Source organism: Hesperophylax consimilis, chromosome 25 (genome assembly GCF_061612785.1).
Source record: "Hesperophylax consimilis isolate HC1 chromosome 25, BYU_Hcon_1.0, whole genome shotgun sequence".
Taxonomy (NCBI): Eukaryota; Metazoa; Arthropoda; class Insecta; order Trichoptera; family Limnephilidae; genus Hesperophylax; species Hesperophylax consimilis.
This window is the reverse complement of record NC_142860.1, coordinates 26,509,270-26,534,922: the sequence shown is the minus strand read 5'-3', so window position 1 is coordinate 26,534,922 and position 25,653 is coordinate 26,509,270. Positions and strand designations below refer to the sequence as shown.

At 38.6% G+C, this 25,653-nt stretch overlaps 1 protein-coding gene across 5 annotated transcripts in view; it reads left to right on the top strand.

Annotated features, from left to right (window-relative positions):
- Scgalpha (sarcoglycan alpha) overlaps positions 1-23,353 on the top strand; it is a 31,168-nt gene extending 7,815 nt beyond the window's left edge. For 4 of the 5 annotated variants that reach the window (XM_089646897.1, XM_089646894.1, XM_089646895.1 and 1 more), the window contains exons 3-10: positions 1,180-1,319; positions 6,996-7,144; positions 8,722-8,847; positions 10,895-11,069; positions 12,839-13,119; positions 15,000-15,071; positions 19,341-19,487; positions 21,450-23,353. In XM_089646897.1, the coding sequence (XP_089503023.1) occupies positions 1,180-1,319; positions 6,996-7,144; positions 8,722-8,847; positions 10,895-11,069; positions 12,839-13,119; positions 15,000-15,071; positions 19,341-19,487; positions 21,450-21,882 (1,523 nt within the window). In that variant the 3' untranslated portion in view covers positions 21,883-23,353. The remainder of the gene's footprint in view (positions 1-1,179; positions 1,320-6,995; positions 7,145-8,721; positions 8,848-10,894; positions 11,070-12,838; positions 13,120-14,999; positions 15,072-19,340; positions 19,488-21,449) is intronic. The other variant, XM_089646898.1, reaches the window with a different exon arrangement.
- Positions 23,354-25,653: the final 2,300 nt, after the last annotated feature.

Below are 25,653 nucleotides of genomic sequence, written 5' to 3'. Positions count from 1 at the left end.
TGATTAACGCTTTCAATTTTCGGTTTTTAATACTAAATGCTATCAAACTCAAAACATGTCAGGTAGATGTAACGTTATGTTTGTTGAACTTGCAGGCAATATCCAAAAGCGATTTTTCTTGTTGTAACTTCTTTCCACAGATAGTTGTTTAATCATGTTAGGTTCACCACTGGCCATCCGAATGCCCGCGTGAAAAACTGACTATGTCGCCCCCATCTGTACTTACCATGTTTAGAATTTTTCCCACAAATATTTTAAGTGATAATCGCCGATAATACATCTAATTAAATTAGCATTAATTATTGACTCTAAACTAGTAACAATTACTTGAATTACTCATGTATTAAAATCAATGTGTGGAACAAGTGAAGAAATTAAATGAAATTTCTTAAGTAATCTAATTTACGATGCGCGATGCCACAGGGAATGGGGATTCTCTTGTGTGTGGAACTGACGTCGGCTTCTCTCATTCTACGGAAACATCTCTTCGAGTACCTACTTTTGTTAACCCTCCGGTGCGCCATGTACTTTTAACCCTTTGGAAGGGCAATGTGGCCTGACCAGGTTATGTAAGAGGTGTGGACTATTAAAATAGTGTGTTTGAACATGTCAATATGTCGTATATGTGTATATAACGAGACAAACACCTTGTTTGCGCATACAGTACCAAGATGCCAAGTCCTTTTTCTATCAGAATTCTGGCCAAGTCGAGTGACGTTAAAGAGTTATTGCAGTATAGTGTTCGGTCGGTATAGCAATACTTGTCAACAAAATCCAACACCAATCCACGATCAGCATCTGGTAGTTTTCCAGTGTAAATTTGACCTGTGAGCGGGTAGTTGGTATCCGAATCGCAGACCCACCAGACCTTGAACTTTTGTCTTAATTATTTTTTTATTCTACCAACTAAACGAAAACACATCGGCAAAAGTAAGATTCGACGCGGCTTGTCGAGTTATATACTATATTGATTCAAAAAGTCAACGGAAAAAAAAGAAAATAATTAAACAAAATGACCTGGCTAGGCCACATTGCCAATCGGAGGGTTAAGGTAGTTCGAACCTGCAAATGTTTTGCATCTTAATTCGAACAGATGCCAATAGATGGCTTTGTTATGGAAAAAAACGAACGACTTCAGTTTTATATAGAGTTCACTGTTTTTTTTTATTGCCTTTCCAGAATTTGACAAGCAATACACCTTCCACACATCTCTGCTGAACAAGCCGGACCTGCCCAGCTGGCTGCACTATGTATACAGCACCCGGCACCATCTGGGCTTCATCTATGGCACTCCCCCCTACCGCCAGAAGGACATTCTGGTGAGTTATGTGCACATTTATTTTTTTTACACTAACTCCACACAAGAGGCTCTGAGGAAAATTGTTTCCCTTAGGGCCTCTGTCATCTTTGGGGATGCTGTGTCTTTTTATTGAAAGGGAGGAGAGGAAGTTCTAGTAAGGAAAAGAGTATGAGGGGTGGGTAGAATCTTTGATCGGTGTGTCCGGGAGTGACAGACGTATATATCCATCCCTCCCACTGCTGTGCAAGACAATGGGTTAACACATTGTCGTCGGGACATGGCCTTTGCCGTTTTTCGCGGACTGTTGGTCAACTGCGGGACACGGCAAATGCCGTTTTTGTCGACTGTCGGTTTTTGGCGGGAAACGGCATTATACGGGTTTGTTATCAGCGTGAAATACTATGATTCATAAGTGGAATGGGCTCTTCAATTAGGCGAGGCAACCGCAAAAGACTCTTTTTTGACAAGAAGCAATTAAACATATAAGTTATTGAGTGTGCGCCTTCGACCTTAGGTGACACTGTTCAATTTACGCGATCAGATTTCACACATCTAGCGATTGTAAAATTGCGGGCATGGCAAATATATATTATTATTTATTAAATAACTATATGATATAAATAAACATGTTATCTTTTACTTGGAAGTTTCAAATATTGAATATTGAATGCTATTTACTGAATTAATATCAGGTTTTTATATTCAGCTTTGAAATGTGGTGAAATTATGATGTAATCAAAGCAATTATAATTTATTTTTGATGATCAAATGTCAAATATGATTTCTTTGAAAATTTCAATTGAAAATATTATTTGGTTTAGAAATTGTGTCAATTTTAGGAAAGCGATATATTTATGCGCTAATCGCGAAAAACACCCGCTATAGGCTAGAGTCTATTGTTTGAAGCGCCCGACTACAAAGTGTTAATATATAAAAACACCCGCTATAGGCTAGAGTCTATTGTTTGAAGCGCCCGACTACAAAGTGTTAATATATAAAAACACCCGCTATAGGCTAGAGTCTATTGTTTGAAGCGCCCGACTACAAAGTGTTAATATATAAAAACACCCGCTATAGGCTAGAGTCTATTGTTTGAAGCGCCCGACTACAATGTGTTAATATATAAAAACACCCGCTATAGGCTAGAGTCTATTGTTTGAAGCGCCCGACTACAATGTGTTAATATATAAAAACACCCGCTATAGGCTAGAGTCTATTGTTTGAAGCGCCCGACTACAATGTGTTAATATATAAAAACACCCGCTATAGGCTAGAGTCTATTGTTTGAAGCGCCCGACTACAATGTGTTAATATATAAAAACACCCGCTATAGGCTAGAGTCTATTGTTTGAAGCGCCCGACTACAATGTGTTAATATATAAAAACACCCGCTATAGGCTAGAGTCTATTGTTTGAAGCGCCCGACTACAATGTGTTAATATATAAAAACACCCGCTATAGGCTAGAGTCTATTGTTTGAAGCGCCCGACTACAATGTGTTAATATATAAAAACACCCGCTATAGGCTAGAGTCTATTGTTTGAAGCGCCCGACTACAATGTGTTAATATATAAAAACACCCGCTATAGGCTAGAGTCTATTGTTTGAAGCGCCCGACTACAATGTGTTAATATATAAAAACACCCGCTATAGGCTAGAGTCTATTGTTTGAAGCGCCCGACTACAATGTGTTAATATATAAAAACACCCGCTATAGGCTAGAGTCTATTGTTTGAAGCGCCCGACTACAATGTGTTAATATATAAAAACACCCGCTATAGGCTAGAGTCTATTGTTTGAAGCGCCCGACTACAATGTGTTAATATATAAAAACACCCGCTATAGGCTAGAGTCTATTGTTTGAAGCGCCCGACTACAATGTGTTAATATATAAAAACACCCGCTATAGGCTAGAGTCTATTGTTTGAAGCGCCCGACTACAATGTGTTAATATATAAAAACACCCGCTATAGGCTAGAGTCTATTGTTTGAAGCGCCCGACTACAATGTGTTAATATATAAAAACACCCGCTATAGGCTAGAGTCTATTGTTTGAAGCGCCCGACTACAATGTGTTAATATATAAAAACACCCGCTATAGGCTAGAGTCTATTGTTTGAAGCGCCCGACTACAATGTGTTAATATATAAAAACACCCGCTATAGGCTAGAGTCTATTGTTTGAAGCGCCCGACTACAATGTGTTAATATATAAAAACACCCGCTATAGGCTAGAGTCTATTGTTTGAAGCGCCCGACTACAATGTGTTAATATATAAAAACACCCGCTATAGGCTAGAGTCTATTGTTTGAAGCGCCCGACTACAATGTGTTAATATATAAAAACACCCGCTATAGGCTAGAGTCTATTGTTTGAAGCGCCCGACTACAATGTGTTAATATATAAAAAACACCCGCTATAGGCTAGAGTCTATTGTTTGAAGCGCCCGACTACAATGTGTTAATATATAAAAACACCCGCTATAGGCTAGAGTCTATTGTTTGAAGCGCCCGACTACAATGTGTTAATATATAAAAACACCCGCTATAGGCTAGAGTCTATTGTTTGAAGCGCCCGACTACAATGTGTTAATATATAAAAAACACCCGCTATAGGCTAGAGTCTATTGTTTGAAGCGCCCGACTACAATGTGTTAATATATAAAAACACCCGCTATAGGCTAGAGTCTATTGTTTGAAGCGCCCGACTACAATGTGTTAATATATAAAAACACCCGCTATAGGCTAGAGTCTATTGTTTGAAGCGCCCGACTACAATGTGTTAATATATAAAAACACCCGCTATAGGCTAGAGTCTATTGTTTGAAGCGCCCGACTACAATGTGTTAATATATAAAAACACCCGCTATAGGCTAGAGTCTATTGTTTGAAGCGCCCGACTACAATGTGTTAATATATAAAAACACCCGCTATAGGCTAGAGTCTATTGTTTGAAGCGCCCGACTACAATGTGTTAATATATAAAAACACCCGCTATAGGCTAGAGTCTATTGTTTGAAGCGCCCGACTACAATGTGTTAATATATAAAAACACCCGCTATAGGCTAGAGTCTATTGTTTGAAGCGCCCGACTACAATGTGTTAATATATAAAAACACCCGCTATAGGCTAGAGTCTATTGTTTGAAGCGCCCGACTACAATGTGTTAATATATAAAAACACCCGCTATAGGCTAGAGTCTATTGTTTGAAGCGCCCGACTACAATGTGTTAATATATAAAAACACCCGCTATAGGCTAGAGTCTATTGTTTGAAGCGCCCGACTACAATGTGTTAATATATAAAAACACCCGCTATAGGCTAGAGTCTATTGTTTGAAGCGCCCGACTACAATGTGTTAATATATAAAAACACCCGCTATAGGCTAGAGTCTATTGTTTGAAGCGCCCGACTACAATGTGTTAATATATAAAAACACCCGCTATAGGCTAGAGTCTATTGTTTGAAGCGCCCGACTACAATGTGTTAATATATAAAAACACCCGCTATAGGCTAGAGTCTATTGTTTGAAGCGCCCGACTACAATGTGTTAATATATAAAAACACCCGCTATAGGCTAGAGTCTATTGTTTGAAGCGCCCGACTACAATGTGTTAATATATAAAAACACCCGCTATAGGCTAGAGTCTATTGTTTGAAGCGCCCGACTACAATGTGTTAATATATAAAAACACCCGCTATAGGCTAGAGTCTATTGTTTGAAGCGCCCGACTACAATGTGTTAATATATAAAAACACCCGCTATAGGCTAGAGTCTATTGTTTGAAGCGCCCGACTACAATGTGTTAATATATAAAAACACCCGCTATAGGCTAGAGTCTATTGTTTGAAGCGCCCGACTACAATGTGTTAATATATAAAAACACCCGCTATAGGCTAGAGTCTATTGTTTGAAGCGCCCGACTACAATGTGTTAATATATAAAAACACCCGCTATAGGCTAGAGTCTATTGTTTGAAGCGCCCGACTACAATGTGTTAATATATAAAAACACCCGCTATAGGCTAGAGTCTATTGTTTGAAGCGCCCGACTACAATGTGTTAATATATAAAAACACCCGCTATAGGCTAGAGTCTATTGTTTGAAGCGCCCGACTACAATGTGTTAATATATAAAAACACCCGCTATAGGCTAGAGTCTATTGTTTGAAGCGCCCGACTACAATGTGTTAATATATAAAAACACCCGCTATAGGCTAGAGTCTATTGTTTGAAGCGCCCGACTACAATGTGTTAATATATAAAAACACCCGCTATAGGCTAGAGTCTATTGTTTGAAGCGCCCGACTACAATGTGTTAATATATAAAAACACCCGCTATAGGCTAGAGTCTATTGTTTGAAGCGCCCGACTACAATGTGTTAATATATAAAAACACCCGCTATAGGCTAGAGTCTATTGTTTGAAGCGCCCGACTACAATGTGTTAATATATAAAAACACCCGCTATAGGCTAGAGTCTATTGTTTGAAGCGCCCGACTACAAAGTGTTAATATATAAAAACACCCGCTATAGGCTAGAGTCTATTGTTTGAAGCGCCCGACTACTATGTGTTAAGAGAGACCATTTGGAGAAGTCAAAGGGTCTCCCCAAAGGACTCTCCATATCCGGCCCGCCAAACAGTTGGTGGGCAGGCGCATCCGTCACCAAGACCTGAACACATCTCACCGGATGAACTCGGGCACCCCTGCTAGGTCACCAAACATAGCGAACCACGCGGGGTGACCTATGGCAGAGGTGTTGGTTACCCAATAAATGGTTCCCAGGGCAACGGTACTCATACCAGCCTCCCAAATATCATGGAATTATATAGAAGTATTATCCCCAAATATAATATTGTCACATTGTCAAATCTAAAAATTTATTTCTTCTAACACAGCAAACTTATTTTGTGGCACCATTTTAAATGAAATTAATAAAATACTTAGTTTTTACCACTTTTATTGTTTATAAATACCAACATGTTTCATGAGCAACGCTCACTTCTTCAGAGTTTTAATTCAGGTATTATTAAAACCCTGAAGAAGTGAGCGTTGCTCATGAAACATGTTGGTATTTATAAACAATAAAAGTTGTAAAAACTAAGTATTTTATTAATTTCAACTAAAAATTTATAGCGAAAAAACTTGTCTATCTTAACTATTAAGCTGAAACTCTTTTACTTAAAGAACTATGTACTTATTTAAATGCAAATCAAAAATCATTACGAGATCAAAGCAATTTTTCCTACATGTGTACTCTGTGCTTTTCAATAATTGTACCGGGTGTTTCAAGCTGGGTGGTAAAGCTTGTGTAATGTGCAATAGACAAAGTGAATTGGTCGGTGGCCGAGTTGACATCGCGTTTGGGTCCCACCCAGGCGTAGTGTGTTCAATTCCTCGGCTGGCTAAGTCCTCCATCACAACACAAGCAACATTTTCAGCTTACTGTGGTGGTAGTAGGAGATTTTCAAATATTGTCAGGTTATTCGTAACCCGGGAACGTTTGTCTTTCTTTTAAAAAAAAATTTAATTAATTAATTAAAAGTGAATCTTGTCTACCATTTAGTGATTTAAACTCAAACGCTTTTGCTTACACAATACTAATAATCTGATACATTCACTAATGCAACATCAGACTGGTATTCTTGATGTTGGGATTGAACGGTGCTTTTGATCCGTTTTGTTGTGTTCCAGCTGCAAACCGTGGCCCTGAACCGAGAAGACTATGAGACCAGGAGGCTGGTGATCCCTGTGCACATCCTGAAAAAGGAGAACATCGCTACCTACCAGGTGCAGATGAAGATAGACAACCTCAACGTGGAGGACATGCTCGATGAACACAGGTAGTAATCATATCTTACCCTCATTGAAGGTACACCCACCCTGTCCCACCCCGGTATAGGTGACTTATGGTCACCCCTTCGGAGCTCTCGCATGAATCTAATTTTTTTGAATAAACGGCTCTACAATTTATATAAATGAAGCTAGGCCTTCAATGTCCCCGCATACGGTGTTATGAAGCGGTATGCAAGCGCTTACAAGTACTAAACTAAGGACAACACAGAAAAATAAACAACAAAACAATCAAGTTCAAGTGTCAGGCAGATAGTTGGTGGAGGGGACCCACACTCCAGTACCTGTAAACACATAAAAGTAAAGTAAACAATAGAGTGACGGGGAGTTTCGCCGAACCACGACTGGCAGTCCTGTTGAGAAATTGGTAGTGGTTGGGGCGACTGGTGCAGGTCAGGACTTCCACACCCCTTAGCCGACCACCCGGTGGTGCCCTGAAGATCTTACCCTCAGTTTGTAAGGCTGGTATGGGTATCACCAACACCTCTGCCATAGGCCACTCCAAGTGGTTCGCTACATTTGGTGACTTAGCAGGGTGCCAAGTTTCCTGGGGTCAGGTTTTCCCAGGTCTCGATGGCGAATGCTCCTGCCCACAAGCTGTGTTTGCAGGCCGGTTCGGGAGAGGCCTATAGAGGGACACTCTTTGACCCCTCTAGCTGGATTCTTTCGACCTTGCATCACAGCGGGAGCGATGAATTGATACATCCGTTACTCCTGGACGCACTGACTCCCAGATCCCTACCCACCCCTCATAACTTTTTTCTTGCCAGAACTCACACTTAATCTTTCCACACAAAAAATTATCCACACAGCATCCCCAAAGATGTTGAAATCATTTTCCTTGGATGCTCCTTATCACCCCTAGGAAACCCTAAACTACTGCCATTCTCCAGTTGTCTTCCATTTGTTTGTCTCCATTTTAAATTAGCAGCTCTGTGAACAGTAGACCTAGCGTCCAAAAACAATTTTTTTTTCTCTTATATAAATCAAAACCAAAATTTCCTCTGAAATCGTAAGGCTTGTAAGTAGGAACATAACTTACCTACTTATGTAATTATAAACCATACAATTTAATAAAAAAAATATATTATTTCAAGTAAGGAATTATACAATTTGTCCAAAGAAATGTCACTGTCTCCTTGAGAATTCTTTTTTCAAACTTTCTTCGGGCAGATAGGTAAGTAATATTGAAAAATCGCAAATAAGACTGTCCAAATAAACACAAGCATTTCACACATGAAAAAAATAATCTTTACTGAACCATTAAAATGGCTACCATCTTAAACCGGTAACGGAATGTTCAAATACAGACAGACAAAATGCAAAACAGACTCAGCAAGCCCAAATTTCTGTGCATTAGAGATGTCAAACGGTTTGGTAACAATGGATTGTCAGTCAGACGGACCGCCCTCCTTTGTAATCAAGTATTGTGGGGCAATTGTTTGGCGTACTTGAGATTTGTAAGGGTCAGCAGCTGGTCACTGTTGAAGAATGTGCTAGCCCTATTCAAGACGCCCAGTTTCTTGGAAGCCAGATTTAAACTATGCATTACCTACTTTAATTCCAGGATGGAGCGCCTGAAAGATGTGTTCCGCAAGAAGTTGTGGCGCGAGGAGGACCTGTACACCACGTTCATGGCATCTGCTATTGATCTCGGGGCGCGCTTGCCTTTGAGGCCCAGTGAGGGAGAAGGGTAAGCCACTATTATCTTATCGCAATTTGGGAGCCATTTATTGGATAACCAACACCTCTGCCGTAGGTCACCCTGCCTGTCACCTCAAGTGATTTATTAATTTATTTATTTTGTAAGAAACAAACAGCTTTTATATAATATACAATGATAGATATAAATATACAAGTTTTCTGAAGCCAAGCCACAGAAGTTTCTTATGTTAAAGTGCATTAAAAATGAAGTTTTAGTATCTTAAAATTAATTTGGTTTTAGGAAAGGGAGAGGAAGGGGAAAATAGGAAGAGGATAGGAGATGCGCTACGCTTGTTGATTTAGAAGGAGTGCCCGGGTTTATCGGGTGATGTGTGTTCAGGAATGGCCTGCCCGCCAGTTGCATGGCATACCGGATCGAGAGAGGCTGGTTTGGGAAGACCCTTTGACCTCTGCAACTGGTTTCTCTTTTGACCCATCTCCTTGAGGGATAGATCATTCGTCAGTCACTCCTGGACACACTGATCCTTAGATTGCTACCCACCCCTCACACCGTTTTCCTTCCCAGAACATCTCCTTCTTTTCTTTTAAAATCCCCTCCAAGCTTCAAGCATGCAAGTGGGGTTAGGGGGTATTTCACTATGTCGGGCTAAATATCTGACTAGCTATCCGTTGGCTGGCTTTAAAGATCAGAATAACTTCGTTATTCAACGGCGACCGTTTCACCATTGTTTCCGAGCTTCCGGATAGATAACACTCGAAATAGTCTGGCAACATCGCAAAATGTTTGCAGTTACTCCATCTACTGCCACGGCTGTCATGCGTCACAGTCCGCACACCGCAAAGTGTGCATTTTTTTGGTTATATTATGTTGATTATCAGGTCATTTTAGATAGATTCGTGTCGAATTAATACATTGTTTCTTATTTTGAACACAATCAAATAATTCAGGATGGATCATACAAGCATTCAAATTCATTCAACAAAATTCGACTCACTTCTCCGCTGTCAAACTCGGAATGTTTTGACGCCATCTTTGATTCGAGGAATAGCGCCTAATGTGAGGTTCGAGCACTGATTAGTCAAATCGAACTTTAACCCGAGCGTTAGCGTTATTCAGATATAGTGAAAACGAAAAAATGACTAATCCGCGGATTAGTGCTTGGTCAGAACACAATCAGAGATAGTGAAATACCCCCTTAGTCTTTTACTTCAAGGTCTTACTTGCAACTCTACATATTTTATGCCTATGAAAACATCTCGAGCTTGTAGCGTACTAAAAAAACATTCTGGTTGTTCGGTTTGGGATTCAGTACTTATTTGGGGCAATATTGAATATTTCTGTATATTGTCTATGGTCTACTGGAAATTTTTATATGAAGTGGAACTATTTTAGCATTTGACGGATGATAAAAATCTTTTTTTTGCCAGCCATATTAATTGTGATTTGGAAGGCGGGTATGGGTACCACCGGCCCGGGAACCATTTATTGAATAACCAACACGTTGTCATAGGACACCCCAAGTGGTTCGGTATGTTTGGTGATTTAGCAGGGGTGCCCAAGTTCATGTAGGCCAGGGGTTCCAAGGCCAGGTTTGAATAGGTTTTGGCGGTGGAGGCGCCTGGAGAGACCGATTGAGGGAGACCTTTTGACCTCTCTAGCTGGACTCTCTTAAAACATAACTTTGCACCGCAGTGGGAGGGATGAATTTATTTACTCCTGGACACACTGACCCAAGAATCCTACCCACCCCTCATACCGTTATTCCTTCCCAAAACTTCTCCTTCCTTTCCTTAAAAAAAACCCCCCACACAGCAAGATGAAATAGGCTCTGAGGGAAATTATTTTCCTCGAGGCCTCCCATGTGAAGTAAATTATTTTCCTCGAGGCCTCCCATGTGAAGTAAATCATTTTCCTCGAGGCCTCCCATGTGAAGTAAATCATTTTCCTCGAGGCCTCCTGTATTAAGTAAATATTAAAAAAGAATACAAGAGTCAGCCTCACATTGAGTGACAGTGGTTTTTATTTAGCTGCAGTTGCATATCTTTAATTTCTAATCCATTTTGACCCCTTCCAGTGTGGTTCTGAAGCTGGGCAGCTATAAGAACTACTCCGCAGAGCTGCTGCAGCTACAGGAGGAAGTGCGGCCGCTAGCCAAGATGAGCTGGTGTCCGCGGGATTTCAAGAGGACCACAGTGGAACGGCTATTCCGAGATGCCGGCTTTAATCTGGACTGGTGCGCTTTCAAATTGGCGAGTTGCTTTTCCCCTTTTATTATAGTTTTGCGTTGAACTAGATATTAATGTTAAAGGGGCTCTTTTTCGACTGTTTTTAATCTTACAAAGATTTAATTTACTTTCGTATCGCAATTGTGATGATAGTTTTATGGTATATTTTTTTTGTGTCAGTTCAATGACTCAATGACTGCCGATTTGACATTACTGCATTACCCCCAGGAAAAAAAATTCTGAAAGTTTTTTGACAGAATCGAAAACAATATCTAGTTCTAATAAATATATCATTGTACCGCTTTGATTGAAAAACTGGGAAGTTTTTTGCTTCCCCTGCCTCAGCTAGATAACTCACATAGCACTACAATTTTCTTCACCTTTTTCAAAGCTCTTTTATGGGAGTTGTAGCCCGGCTTAACCTAACTTTTTGGAAGCTAATGTTGGCTATAGACAAAATTTCCTACTGCGTACAAGCTGTCATTACATACTGGTAATAATTTTTATAATACTTTTTAGTGTGCTCAGTCAATTGATGAATGAATGCAGATCTTGGAAATAGAATTAATTATTTATTGGACAATTTGTAAAGCGCCGCTTTTGTGAGATATCACCTCAGGGGCGCTTTACAGTTGATGCAGGTATTACAAAAAATATAAATATTATACTCGCAGTATTTAATTAAAGCATCTGAAACATTTCTAGGCGACCAAATTTTCAAACCAAAAACACATGATTTTGCATTACTACGTAGTGCATCGCCTTAATAAATATAGATGCATAATAGTATAAAAACTTTGTTTATTTACAGGATGATTTTTTTAATGAAATGAGGTTTGTTAAAAAAAAAAATGAAACAAACAAACACATTGTTTCATATCACATTGATATTGACACATAAACTTTGTTTCACTGTTGTTCACATATGAATGACGTAGAGTTAGTATCTATAAAATAACAACAATGCCTCTCTCGTGGTTTAAACTGACCACATAATAATTTTATTATCTAAATCACAAACCTTTTTATATTTTAGACATCTATCTTCCAACTAAGTATGTTGAATACTGACTTAATATTTCTAATTCATAAAATAAATTTATATCTGTTATTCCCACTGTTTGGATGAATGTCATGTCATGTCATGGTCACCACTTTGTGGATGGTGAGGAGACGAATGAAAGGTGAGTTGTTAATCACAGCGTTTATTGAGTCAGTGAAGTTACTCGACGCTGAAGTGGACGTGATCAGTGGCAAATTGGCGAATGATGGCGAAGATCAACAATGCATCCGTGGATGTAGTCGACGGTGAATCCTCCAGGTCGATGGTCAACACTACGTAAAGCGGAGATGAGCGGTGGTGGTCTTGCAGGTATGTTCATTACTGGTGAAGACGTTGAGTCTTCCTGATGCTCCAGTGTGAAGTATGAGGTGGCCAGGGAAGTCACAAGGATGTCACAAGGAAGTCACAAGGATGTCACAAGGCTATTGCTATGGCGCTGTTATAATCCCGCAGAGCTTATGATCAGTTGAAACCTCTCCTTTTAGGCCGGGCGTAGGTAGCCCATGGTGGTGCGGTTAGGAGTACTGACTCTCTTGCAAGACTGACCTAGATAAGATGACCCTCGTATATTGGCATTATATTTGATCAAAATGAAAATTTTGTAAAAATTATGTAGTGAATTTCTGTCTTTAAGCAAAGAATAGTCAAAAATATGAAACATGTCCAAGACCCATTCTCGGTTATTCCCTAATGACAAATATCTCATTTATGTCACTGTATTACATCTCAGGTTGAGGTTCCAAATCCCGCCACCACGAAACCCAACCCGGTAAACATGCTCCGAAAGCTCGGCGAATTCAGCGAGAAGATGCGCAAAGACGATGACTTCCACAACAGCTGGGATGAAGACGTGAAGCCGCACATTCAGAAATGGATGCCGCCTACCAAGAATTCCGTCCCACACCGGAGTTATGCCCACGAGTTTACCATATCCATAATCTTACCTGTGATGGCCATGATTCTGTTGGTGTCTGTGTTGAGTTTGATTCTGTGCTTTCAAAGACAGGGAATGTAAGTATTTTTTAACTATCTGACGGCAGTTTCATGACGAAACAGAACATTGAAGAAAAATAGGAAACAATCTTAACCTAACCTTACCTATTATTTTTTCATGTTCTGTTTTACTGGTTACCACTGATGGCCGCTTTCACCAATGAAAACCGGGCTATTTTTAAAAAATGTAGCCATTTATCACCGTTAAAAGTTTCATCTGCCCGGAGCGGTGGAACTATTTGTCTTTCCCATTTGGGAATGCTGTGAAGTTGTAGAAAAGCGACTTCTTACTTGTACTCTGCAAATAATGCTAATTTATGTAAAATTTTACCATCCCCTGTAAATTAATTCAATTCCATTTGAGCTAAGTACATTTCAACTTAGCAATCACTCAGTTTAATTGTTGAAAGCCGCTGCAGGTATTGGAAGATATATATAATATTCATATAATCTTTCACTCTTCACTCTGATATTGTTCAGAATAAACATTGCACAGAAGTGTAGGTACACCAATAATGAACCTGTCAAAAGACAGTAATTATTGTAGTTGTCCTTAATTGTTGTATTTAGTATTAGGCTCGGTTGTTTCGCAGAAAATGTGTGATAAAGTCATCAAATGGCCACTCAGCGCCTATTTGTTGTTTTTTTATATTTGAAAGATCCACAATATACACCGATTCCAGGTGCGTTTCAGCCTTCTATCAAATTGTAATAAGCTTAAAAACATGGTAGTTGTCCTTTTCTGCTGATCACAATTTATTCATCACATTTTTGTTTTGTTTAACGAGGATCTTTCAACTGTCAAAAAAACAAAATGGCGCTGAATTTGATGGCCATTTGATGATAATGTTACATTTGAATTTCTGTAAAACAACCCGTCCTTAGTAATTACTCAGTGATTGGATTAAACCACATCGCACTGGAATCCCTTTTTCTATTTGTGAATTTTGTCATACTTTGCAATCCCTTTAATGAAATATGTAATAATTACATCACCCCGTTTCGTAAACTTTAAAAAGAACCTCTTTTGACTTATACGTAGTTGGAAGGTTGACACAGCTAAAAAATACTAATGAGATTACGAAACATAATATAGACACGTTATAGAGATCTCGAAGTGGCAAGCAAAAGACACGGTAATTGCCATAATTTCGATTTAGTACTAAACTGTCACTTTGCGTTAGGTTGTGTACTATCTCTAACCAAATTGTATAAATGCGTGCCAAAATGCCCTCTTGTGTGATGCTAAAGTGTTTCCAATACATGGCAAACAATAGTAAACGCCAAGGAATTTTTTCATTCATCAATACACTGGACTTTTATAGTACCCAAGTGATTCGCTACGTTCGGTGACGTAGCAGGTGTGCCCGTGTTCATGGGGCGAGGGTGGTCGAAGGAATGTAGCACCGTGTATATGCAAATTACTTTTTACTGTAAATTTTACAATTATTATTTTAATTGTTTTCCAAAGATTTTCAGCGCCATTAGAGAAAGTGAGAAAGCGACAAATTGGTACAAAAAGCAGCGTTCTCATACAGCGTTCCGTATTAGCTTAGTGTAAGCGAGTATGCATATCTTGTCACTCAATCACGTCCATGATGTAAAATGCCGCAACTTTTAAGCATAAAAACGCTGTCTGGTCCTGTCTCTATCTATGTCTATCTTTGTCATATATGAATGAACGTTTGAATTAAGAATTTACTGGAAACGTAAGTGTATTTGTTACAATAACGTGTCTATATGTTTGTAATATCATTGGTTGACATTGATTTTTCTCATTAAAAATATTGTTAATAATAATGGCTTTCCAGTTGTGAAATCAAAAGTAAAATCCAATCATTGAAATTAATGTTGTATCTTGTAAATGTATGTTGCTATTGTTGTTTTAATATTTGCAGGGAAGATAGGGAGTTTGTAGATTACTTGCATAATTTGTTTCTCCCGTTCACCGATTATGTGGAAAAGAAAAGGTAGTGTTATTTATTTATGTTGTTTGCTTTTTGCCGAAATAACAACATGGTTTTGCATAATGCTTTGAGGAATTACACAATAATATAATTATTTTATTTTATACTTTCTTCCATTTGTAAATAAATTTGTTTTTTTTTAACGAAATAATAATTAACAAATTATTATAAGCAATAATTATTAGCCTTACACAAATATAAATTTAAAAAGTCTGGAGCCACTGTGCTACGTCAGCTTATTTTTAACCGCCAAATAATTCAAATATAGTGGTGCCTCACACAACGAACTTAATTCGTTCCAGGAGCAAGTTCGTTATGCGAAAAGTTCGTTATGTGAAACGCGTTTTCCCATAACAATACATGTTAAAAAAAAAAATTCGTTCTGTAGCATAAAATATGGTAAGATGACATAAAAAAAAGATAAATTTTTTGTTATTATTTTTATTTAGATACATCTAAAAACATAATGAAAAAAACACACATTTTTTAATTTTAAGAAATAATCGAATCTTGCACATCTTCATCCATTTTCCGCCGATGGTGCAGTGAAAAACCTGTCCAAAGTCGTTTGTTTCTCTCTTTTCTTCAACATCTGCCGGAAATAACGGACAAGAGTATCGGAGTACAGGTCGTTGATCCTGTTTGCTTCAGCGGAATCCGGATAGTGGGCATTGGTAAACTCCTGAACTGCTTTCCATTTGACCAGGATGTTCTTGATGTCAGCAGTTGGAATTGGTTGATTGTTTGATTGTTGCTCCTCGTTATCAGATGACGCTTCCCTTTGAGCATTGTCCTGTTGTTGGGCCAGAAGTGTTTGGAGCTCTTCAGTTGTCAGCTCTTCTTTGTGTTCCTCAATAAGCTCCTCTACATCCTCTTCCTCTACCTCTAATTCCAACCTTTGGGCCACTGTGATGATGTCCTTCACCACTTCTGTGTCATCAACTACTGCTTCTTCCTGAATCCACGAAGGCACAAGCATCTTCCAAGCAGAAATGAGGGTCCTTTGTGACACTTCTTCCCAGGCCTTCTGTATAAGTCGTATTGCCAAAAGGATATCAAATTTCTTCTTCCAAAACATTCGGAAAGTCATATTGTCTCCACCAAACTCGCATTCTTCAAACACCTTATTAAAGAGGGCTCTAGTGTAGAGTTTTTTAAAGTTCGCAATAACTTGCTGATCCATTGGCTGGAGAATGGATGTGGTGTTTGGTGGCAAATACTGCACGTTGATAAAAGGATAATTTTCCTGCAATATTTCTTCTAGGTCTTTTGGGTGAGAAGGGGCATTGTCAAGTATCAGAAGGGCTTTGAGCGGCAGTTCTTTTTCCAACAAGAATTTCTTCACGGCAGGAGCAAAGGTTTCCAGAATCCATTCGTTGAAGATAACTTGGGTCACCCAGGCTTTTTGATTGGACTTCCAATGGACGGGCAATTTGGACTTAATAACGTTATTTTTCTTAAAAATTCTTGGATTTTCAGAGTGATAAACCAATAGAGGTTTGATCTTGAGGTCTCCGCTGGCATTAGACGAAATCATAAGGGTAAGTCTGTCCTTCATGGCTTTGTGTCCTGGCAATTTCTTCTCTTCTTTTGTAATGAATGTTCTGCTCGGCATTCTTTTCCAGAAAAGACCCGTTTCATCGGCATTGAACACTTGTTGTGGGCAGTATCCTTCATCCATAATAAATTTTTGAAAATTAATAGAGAACTTTTCTGCTTCTTTTTTATCAGCACTGCCAGCCTCACCATGCATATTAACGCTGTGGATTCCATACCTTTTCTTAAATCTAAAAAACCATCCCCTGCTGGCTTTGAAATCTTCTTTATTATCTTGATTGCTGCTACTTCCAGGGATGTTTTTCTTTAGATCTTCATAAATTATCTTGGCCTTGTAACAGATAATATCTTGGGTTGTTACGTCACCTTTCACCTGCCTGTCCTTAATCCAAATCGCTAATAGCCTCTCCATTTCCTCGTGGATTGAAGATCTATGTTTTTCATTAAATAGTTTTGATACTCCTTTGGCTACTTTGGCTGATTTTATTGCATCCTTGTTTTTCAAAATGGTGAAAATGGTGGTCTTGTTGAGGCCAAACTCTTTGACGAGGTCACACTGTTTTACCCCACATTCACTCCTTCTAATTATTTCCTGTTTCATTTCAAGAGAAATCACCTTCCTGCTTTTTTTAGAACCCATCATATAAAAAAAATGTTGAGTTTATCTTAAAAGGACGACTGCCGTGATACGTGTGCGATTTAATTCGTAATGAAGAACGATTGCTGCGATACGTGCGTAAGTTAAGCGTACTACGCAGTGACTAACGAGTCTAACGACTGCCTGCGCGGGAGGATGCAATTAATCGGCAGTGATCGTAGAAGATCGGGCGACTTCGTTGTGTGAAGCGAAGTTCGTTGTATGAATCGTGAAATGAACGAAAAGGAAGTTCGTTGTGTGCAGCATTCGCTGTGCGAGGCGTTCGTTGTGTGAGGCACCACTGTACTAGTATTTTAGTCAATAATTATTGGTTTTTGATTTTTTTTCTGTAAGGCTAATCATTATTGCTTATAATAATTTGTTATCCTTTGTGCTTTGCATAAAAAACCTTGTCTTGTAAACATATGTTTACCTTTAACAGAAATTAAGAACTGATAACAATCAAAAGTTACATCGAAAGTTAACCCATTTTTATTTATTTATTTTGTAAGAGTTTTTTTTACTTCACTCATAATTTTGTTTTGTCACTTACCGCCAGGAATCATTTCATCCTTGTTATATTGTCTTAATCTTTTAACCTCTTGAACGCCAGCGCATCTTTAAGGATACTATTAAAAAGTTATTTATCTGAATATACCTAGCTTTTCTGGAGAAACTACAGGGTTTTCCAATAAGAAGTGTTATTTTGAATAGCACGCTATTTCTGTAGATGTTACTTTTGAAGCTATCATTTTTTGTCATTTGACAAGTAGAAACTACGCCATTAATAAAAATGAAACGATACACGCTTCAACAACGCATTGAAATTATTAAAATTCACTTGAGTGAATCAAATGCAAATCATCTTGAGTGATGAGGCCCATTTCCACCTCGGTGGCTTTGTCAACAAGCAAAATTGTCGCATCTGGGGCTCGGAAAACACAATAGTTATTGTTGAAAAGCCTCTCTATCCTCAACGTGTGACTGTTTGGTGCGGTTTATGGTCCGGCGGAGTTATTGGACCTTACTTTTTCGAAAATGAGGCTGGAGCAACAGTTACAGTGAATGAATTGCACTATCGAGAGATGAAATGATTTTTTATGGCCGGAATTGGATGGTATTGATCTGGACAACGTTTACTTTCAACAAGACTGCGCTACGTGCCACACAAGCAACGAAACCATTGATCTTTTACGATTGAATATCAAAATAACATGAATTTCACTTTTGTTTTTGTGAATGAATGCAAATCTAGGAAGTGAAAATTAATCCACTTCCTGACATCCGATCGAACTTAAACTCGGCAGATATACTTGCTGTCGATGACAATGCATTCTGTCAACTTTTGGCGGTAATCACGTGCGGACATATACGCATTTCTCTGAAATTGGAAATTACAGTTAATATACAAAATAAATGTCAGTCCTGCAGTTGTTGAGCGTGATTGACTCCAGTCCCTGGGAAGGAAGATAAATCCTAAGTCAAACCAAAAACAAAAAAAATCTTTGAAATTAGCCGACCCAAGTGATGGTGCAACTAGGTCAAAAATTAAAAAAAAATGTATTATAGTAAAAAATTATTTAATTATTGAAGACAATATTAGCGATTCCTAAACGAAAATCTGAAACAAAAAAATCAGAAAAGGATACGGTCACATCTAGGACTTGAACCCAGGACCCACGATTTTCGTTTAGGGATCGCTAATATTGTCTTCAATAATTAAATATTACAATTTGAGATTTTACTCACTAAGTTATTCCAAAAATAAATAAAAAATTATTGTTTTTTAAAAGTTGATATTAAAAAAATATATAAACATATTATCTGGTAAGACAGTACAATTTACGAAAACATCATTTTGCATTTAAACAAATTCAAATTTGCGGCGAAAATTTATCATCAGCAAGTTTGACATAATGGCATTTTATTTTTGAACTTGTAATAAAACACATTTTTCTATTTCGTTTGAAGAGTGCTTTATGTTTCTCTGTAATTATTCTTACATATTTACGAGGTTTTTGGTCTTTCTTGTGACGTTACATATTTTTTATAATTAATATACCCTTATTGTTATATAGGCGTGGCTGTAGTAAAATGAGAGACAACAGCAAGGTTCAGTCGTCCATCTTCAGCAGTGATGTGACGGGTCCGCACGCCAGCAGCAGCACCGCCAACCTCAACAACTACCTCGGGGACGACGTCAGCACCAAGAGTACCGGAATCAGGTACATATTCATATATTTACCTACTCGAAATGGGTAGATACTGACTTAGCAGGCCACTAACAGCAGACTGCCACCTCAGGAGACACATCAGGCTGTCGGGGAGTTGACACATCAATAGCTGTAGGAAATGTAAAGCGAATGAAAAAAATCTAGTTCACTTATGCCTTTTATAGACGTTGCCAGTGTTTAGTTGAGTAGCTAGTGGTTTGGACAGCACTCTGCCAGTGTTTAGTTGAGTAGCTAGTGGTTTGGACAGCACTCTGCCAGTGTTTAGTTGAGTAGCTAGTGGTTTGGACAGCACTCTGCCAGTGTTTAGTTGAGTAGCTAGTGGTTTGGACAGCACTCTGCCAGTGCTTTTAGTAAGTTGATGCCCCCACCCACCTTCAATACGAGGAAGCCCGCACCGGCAGTGGAGAGTGCTACTCGTCGGTAAAATTAGAATAAATTCTATTCCAGTCAATTGAAATGCTATTGATGTCGCTGTTCCAAATTCCTGTAATATTCAAAAATCTGTTTCTGAAAAAATAAGAAAATACACAGATTTAGGAAATGATATTAAAAGAATTTGGAATTCTCAGACTATAAAAATATTACCATTTGTTATTTCGGCTACGTAGCTCTCTCATTCAAAATATAGGCGTATTAGATCTGTTAAGGCGATGCACTACGTCGAGTAATATTTTATATTGAGCTGCTATCAATAACAACCCTTACGTAGATGGCGATAAGGTTTAAATTCCCGCTTAACACAATCCACCTGTTTTGATTTATGCAAGAAAAAAACATGGCCAAAAAGTGCCTTTTATTTTATTTTGTGGATGTTCAGGCATAAATATATTTTTTTTTTCGATCATTTTATAAATAACTTAATTTGCCACATTATACAATAAAATCATAACCGAAAATGAGTTCGTAAGTAGGAGATTTTGAACTTTAAAGCAGTTTTCATAGGACTTATACATTATTTTTTTCTGGGCTTATTTATTTTATTTATTTATTTATTTATCGTTTCTTTACATTGTATCTTTTTTTTAAAGTTATAATTTTTAACCTCACTAGGACAAGCCTGTGTTGAGGAGTTGTTATAAAAAGACTTATCTAAAAAATACTCAATTGTTTCAAAGGCCAAGATGTATTCTACTCGCAGTATTTAATAAAATCATCTGAAACATTTCTAGGCGACCAAATTTTCAAACCAAAAACACATGATTTTGCATTACTACTTATGGCATCGCCTTAAAGAATTTATATATAAAAATGCAAAAATCAGTAATTTTAAATGCATGTAGGATTACGAAAGATTTTTTAAATATTTGTATTGAGGGATCAGTAGGATTTATAGGTCCAGTTAGAAGTTCTACCGAACCGAACGCTCTGATATGAAAATATCTGGAGTCGGTGAATTATTTTCCCATTTGGTCTCTGGTGAGTTGACGTGTTGTTCTTGTATTGTTTTGTATTTATTATGCTTATAAAATGCACTTGCATAATGTGGATTGACTAGATGATCGTTTGTGGAAATGTGTGTAGAAGGGTTTAGTTTTTCCTGTGGGGAAGATTTAACCCGGACATAAAGACGGAAAAAAATAAAACTTACAACTAAAGCGCTTTGTCCACACGGTGCCAGTGCCTATAAATTCCACTACTACTAAATATTAAATACTGGCACCGTCTGGACAAGGCATTAAATCCTGCTTTGATAAGAAGAAGACTCAGATACCTGAGAAGACACCTTAGGAACCAGGAAACATATCCAAATACCCCAGATGATCCAAGTAAACTTTAGGGACTTCACTACTTTTAAAAGATAAGATAGGGCATATGGCCTAAGTGCTTACTATGGGAGCAATACAGACCGTCTTCTTGTCATAATTAGGTACGACCTGAGTATTACCAAATACTTGAGTGAATTTTTTTTAGTTATTAATCAACATATTAACAGTATTTTTTTAATTTTCACAGCCCAAACAACAGTCTGGCGAAACCTCGCTCCAACCCTCACCTGGACGTGGACTACAATCGCCCCCAGCCGCCCCCCTATCTCGGCTCCAACACCAACAGCCTAGTCCTTCGCCACCGCCATGCGATAGACGAGGATCTTGCCAGCAAAAAGAACCGCGCACGAACCCTAGAGGAATCGCTCCAACTCTTGAACGAGGCGAACATTGTCAACCGAAACTATAACATGGACAACTGTATGCTGCCGGAAAGAATGCTGATGGACGATTTGCTAATGTCGCCGGATAATGCGGCGAATTCCGTCGATGAAGATTATGTGCCGATCAAACAGCAAGAGTTATTGCTGGCGAAAAGGCGAACGAACGGGATTATCGTTAATAACGGAGCCATGAATAATAATAACGGGAGTCTGGGTAAAAACGGTAACGGTTTTTGACATCAGGAGAGAAATGGCAAGTGTGTCGATTGGGAAGACGTGACAGAACCCCCGGTTAAAACATGGTTTTGTTAGGGTACCAAATTGATATGGGATTTGTGGCACAAAATATGTCATATTATGGTTTACGGTATCCATTGAATAGTCTTATCAGAGGTTGGCTATCATCAAGGCAATCTTTATGCTGCTTTGAATAGTGAGAGAACAAACGCATTGATGTAAATTTGAAACGTGTTATTAAGTTGTCCCTTAAGTTTGTGGTGTTTTTATTAAAATGTTAACAACTATGCATTCTGCGCTATTATTTACAATTGTCTGGTAGTTTTTTGATTGATTTAAGAGGTGAAATCACAAACGGAAATTTGAAGAGCATCGTCGTTATTAAAGATTATTCATCTTAGTTTTTTTGATAAAGTGTTGAAGAGAGAAAAATCTCAAAAAATTCATGTTGACTTTTAAACCACAAACATTTTCTAGTTTTGTGCGCGTAACTGGTTGAGATGGCGGTCCTGGAGAAAATAAGAAACGAACTGCAATTTAATTTTTTAAAGCGGAGAACCATTATTCCACAAACACTGGTAGCTGCGATAGTGCATAATGAAGTTCAAATCTTTTCATCGCCCCGCTGAGTCATTTTGAATGTGAAAATACCAACTTCCAGAATAACAAAACAGCGCACAGGCAGAGCGCGATCAGACATGCTGCGCGTCCCCCATCTCATCTCACTGGCACACGAAAAGTCAAATGCCGTGCGATTCAATGGCATATGAGCTATTAGCATGCGAGTTAAGAACAGCGGCACGATACACATGCCACTGGCATGCTGAAGATCGCTACTGGAATGATTTTGAGCGAGATACTAACTTGTGTATCTGCGGCATAACTCTGAGGAGCAAATAATTATTTTGCACAGATAACCACAATACTATCGTCATATGTACAAATATAGCATCCTTCTTCAGAGTCACGAGGATGATACTGTGACAGCAGAATAAGTCTTATGTAACTTTGTGAATTTTGAATACTAATATAGTTAAAATGTAGAAAATTCTCAGTAATAACACTACCTACATTTGATTAACCTTTCCTTATCTGTGGTGTGTATTTACTACACATTGCTTCTAATAAGTTTAATAACTCCATAAATATAATAAATTCTGAGTTCAGATTTTAGGTATTCCTCCGTTATACATTTATGCACTGAATTAAAAAATAATATTTTACATAGTTTTCAAATTCAATTAATTATCAGAGTTTTTTGTTAAAAATCGGGAACAAATACACCAATACAATCAACCGTGTGATACTAATATGCGAAGAGTGTGCGAGGAAATGACACGCTATTGATGTCCCGCTTTAATTCGCTATGCGGGAATATGAGACATCCACACTTCTGCAGTTGTAGTTTTGATTTAGACCATCGATACCTAAGACCGCACAGCTGTGTTTGTGCCAGCCGCCAGCCGCGCCGCCAGCCGCGCCGCTAGCCAGTTGGCCGCGAACCGTCGTTAGATGTGGACCTCTCGCACATTTCTTTAGCATCTGCCGATGGTTTTTTCATGTTTTCAGCAATTAAATTACAATTATTATCACTTTTGATATAAAATATAATAAACATAATCGATTGGCTATGTATATTCATATTTTTCCGATATTAAATCGCTTATTTTGAGATGTGTATTGACTACGCAGCACCGGAACGCGTGTATTTTTTTAGCACAGTAAGGGAAAGGTTATTTTCATTTTATTACTGGTATGGAATTTTGACATCAGAATGGGCAATACTTGGTTTGTTGATTGGATAAAATAATGGAAAATGTTTTTTGTCGAAATACTCTTAGATTGTTAGTAGACTAAAATGTCAGTAGTAAAAAATAATTTCACATAAGCTTATTTGTTACATAATATTAACGTTACAGTAAATTTATATTTTACAATATTAGTAATGTCTAGTCACTAAAAATACTAAAACTGTGTTCTTAAAATCTAGTCATTTTTATATACTTTTTAAATTGTAAGTGCTTTTTAAAATAGTCGATAGTTTTTAATTATTTGTTTTTAAATGACATTCTAACCATATCAACAACGGTGGAGAAATAACCAATATCAAAAACTTTATTACACATCGATGTTAGTAAAATAATTAATAAAAAATACGATAAATATTATTTAACTGTTTTCATGCTTATAACATCATAAGGAAACTAACAAATCCCAGGATCACTCTCTCCAACTCTTTACAAAAAACCTTCCACTACCCCACACAGCTTCCCAAAAAATGATAGGCCCCGTGAAAAAATATTTCCTAGGGTTCCTGTTTAGAGTTATATAAAAATTGACTATAAACTACATTATTTAATGAGCTGAAGTCCCCTGTGTTACCTTGGCTTTAGAGTTTTTATAAATTCCATGTTAACATTGACCTACCTCTTGTTTGAAGGTCAGGTGTCCAAAATTTCATCAATATCGAAATAAAACTGTAGATAAAATCCAAGCCAGGCCGCCCGCCCGTCCTCCAAACAACCGTCCGCCCGCCACAGACGGCCTCCATGGTCAAGGGGTAAGGCTCTTGACTAGCAGGCCGAAGGTTGTGGGTTCAAATCCAAGTATGTGCAAGTCATTTTTTTTTTTTTTTTTTTTTTTTTTTTTTTTAAGTCGGAGGCGGTTTACTTACGTTCCCCGCGAGCACTTAGGCCATAGGCCCATTGTACTATCTCCCATTTTACCTCATTCCCTTGCCAGTAACCCGGTCCCTTTAATGAAGTTCACCAGGGCTGTCATTGGATATGTGGCGATGTCTTCTGGTTCCACACTGTGTCTTCCCAGGTATCTGAGCCTTATTCCCAGCAGAGCGGGACATTGGCACCATAGGTGAATTGGAGTCTCTTCCTCCTCTTCACATTTCCTACAGATGTTGGTGTTTTCCACTCCCAACAGTTGCATGTGTCTCCTGAGATGGCAGTGTCCCGTTAATAGTCCTACCAGTTCCCTCAGTGAGTTTCTGTCCATATCGAGTAGTTGCCTGGTTCGGTTAGGGTCCGGTCCGTTTATGAGTACTTTAGATTGCCTCATTCCGGGTGCCTTCTTCCATTCCTTCCAGTGTTGGGATTTGACCCACCTCTTGATATGTAGTTTGGTGTGGCAAGCTGCTACTCCTACGGCCGGCTCGGATCCCGCAAGTGGTGCTTTCGCCCCTTTCCTTGCTAGTTCGTCAGCCCGCTCGTTGCCCTCAATACCTTTATGTCCTGGTACCCAGAGCAGGGTTACTTTATTGATGGTCGCCAGTTCTATAAGGATAGTCCTGCATTCCATCACCAGTCTGGAGTCGCATCGGTTACTTTCCAGTGCCATTAAGGCCGCCTGGCTATCTGAACATATATTTATGTTCTTATTTCTGTACCCGATACTCATATTCTCCTGTGCGCAGGCTAAGATGGCTTTCATCTCAGCTTGAAACACAGTGCAGTGCATTCCTAGAGGTATACTGAGTTCCCTCTTAGATCCCTGTAGACAGACCCCGGCCCCTGTTCCTTCCTCCATCTTGGACCCATCTGTGAACCAGATTAGTTCCTGTTTGGAGTTTGGACCTGGGACCGAGTCCCATTCCTCCCTTGTGGGGTACGTCACTTTAAACAGCTGTCCGAAGAAGTATTCGGCTTGCTTGCCGTCCTGCTTCATCCCAGCCGTCGGACTAATTGCCCTCAGTCTTATTCCTATCTCTGTGTGACTGTTTCTGGGCAACTCTCCTCTCCATTGGCCATTGCAATGTAA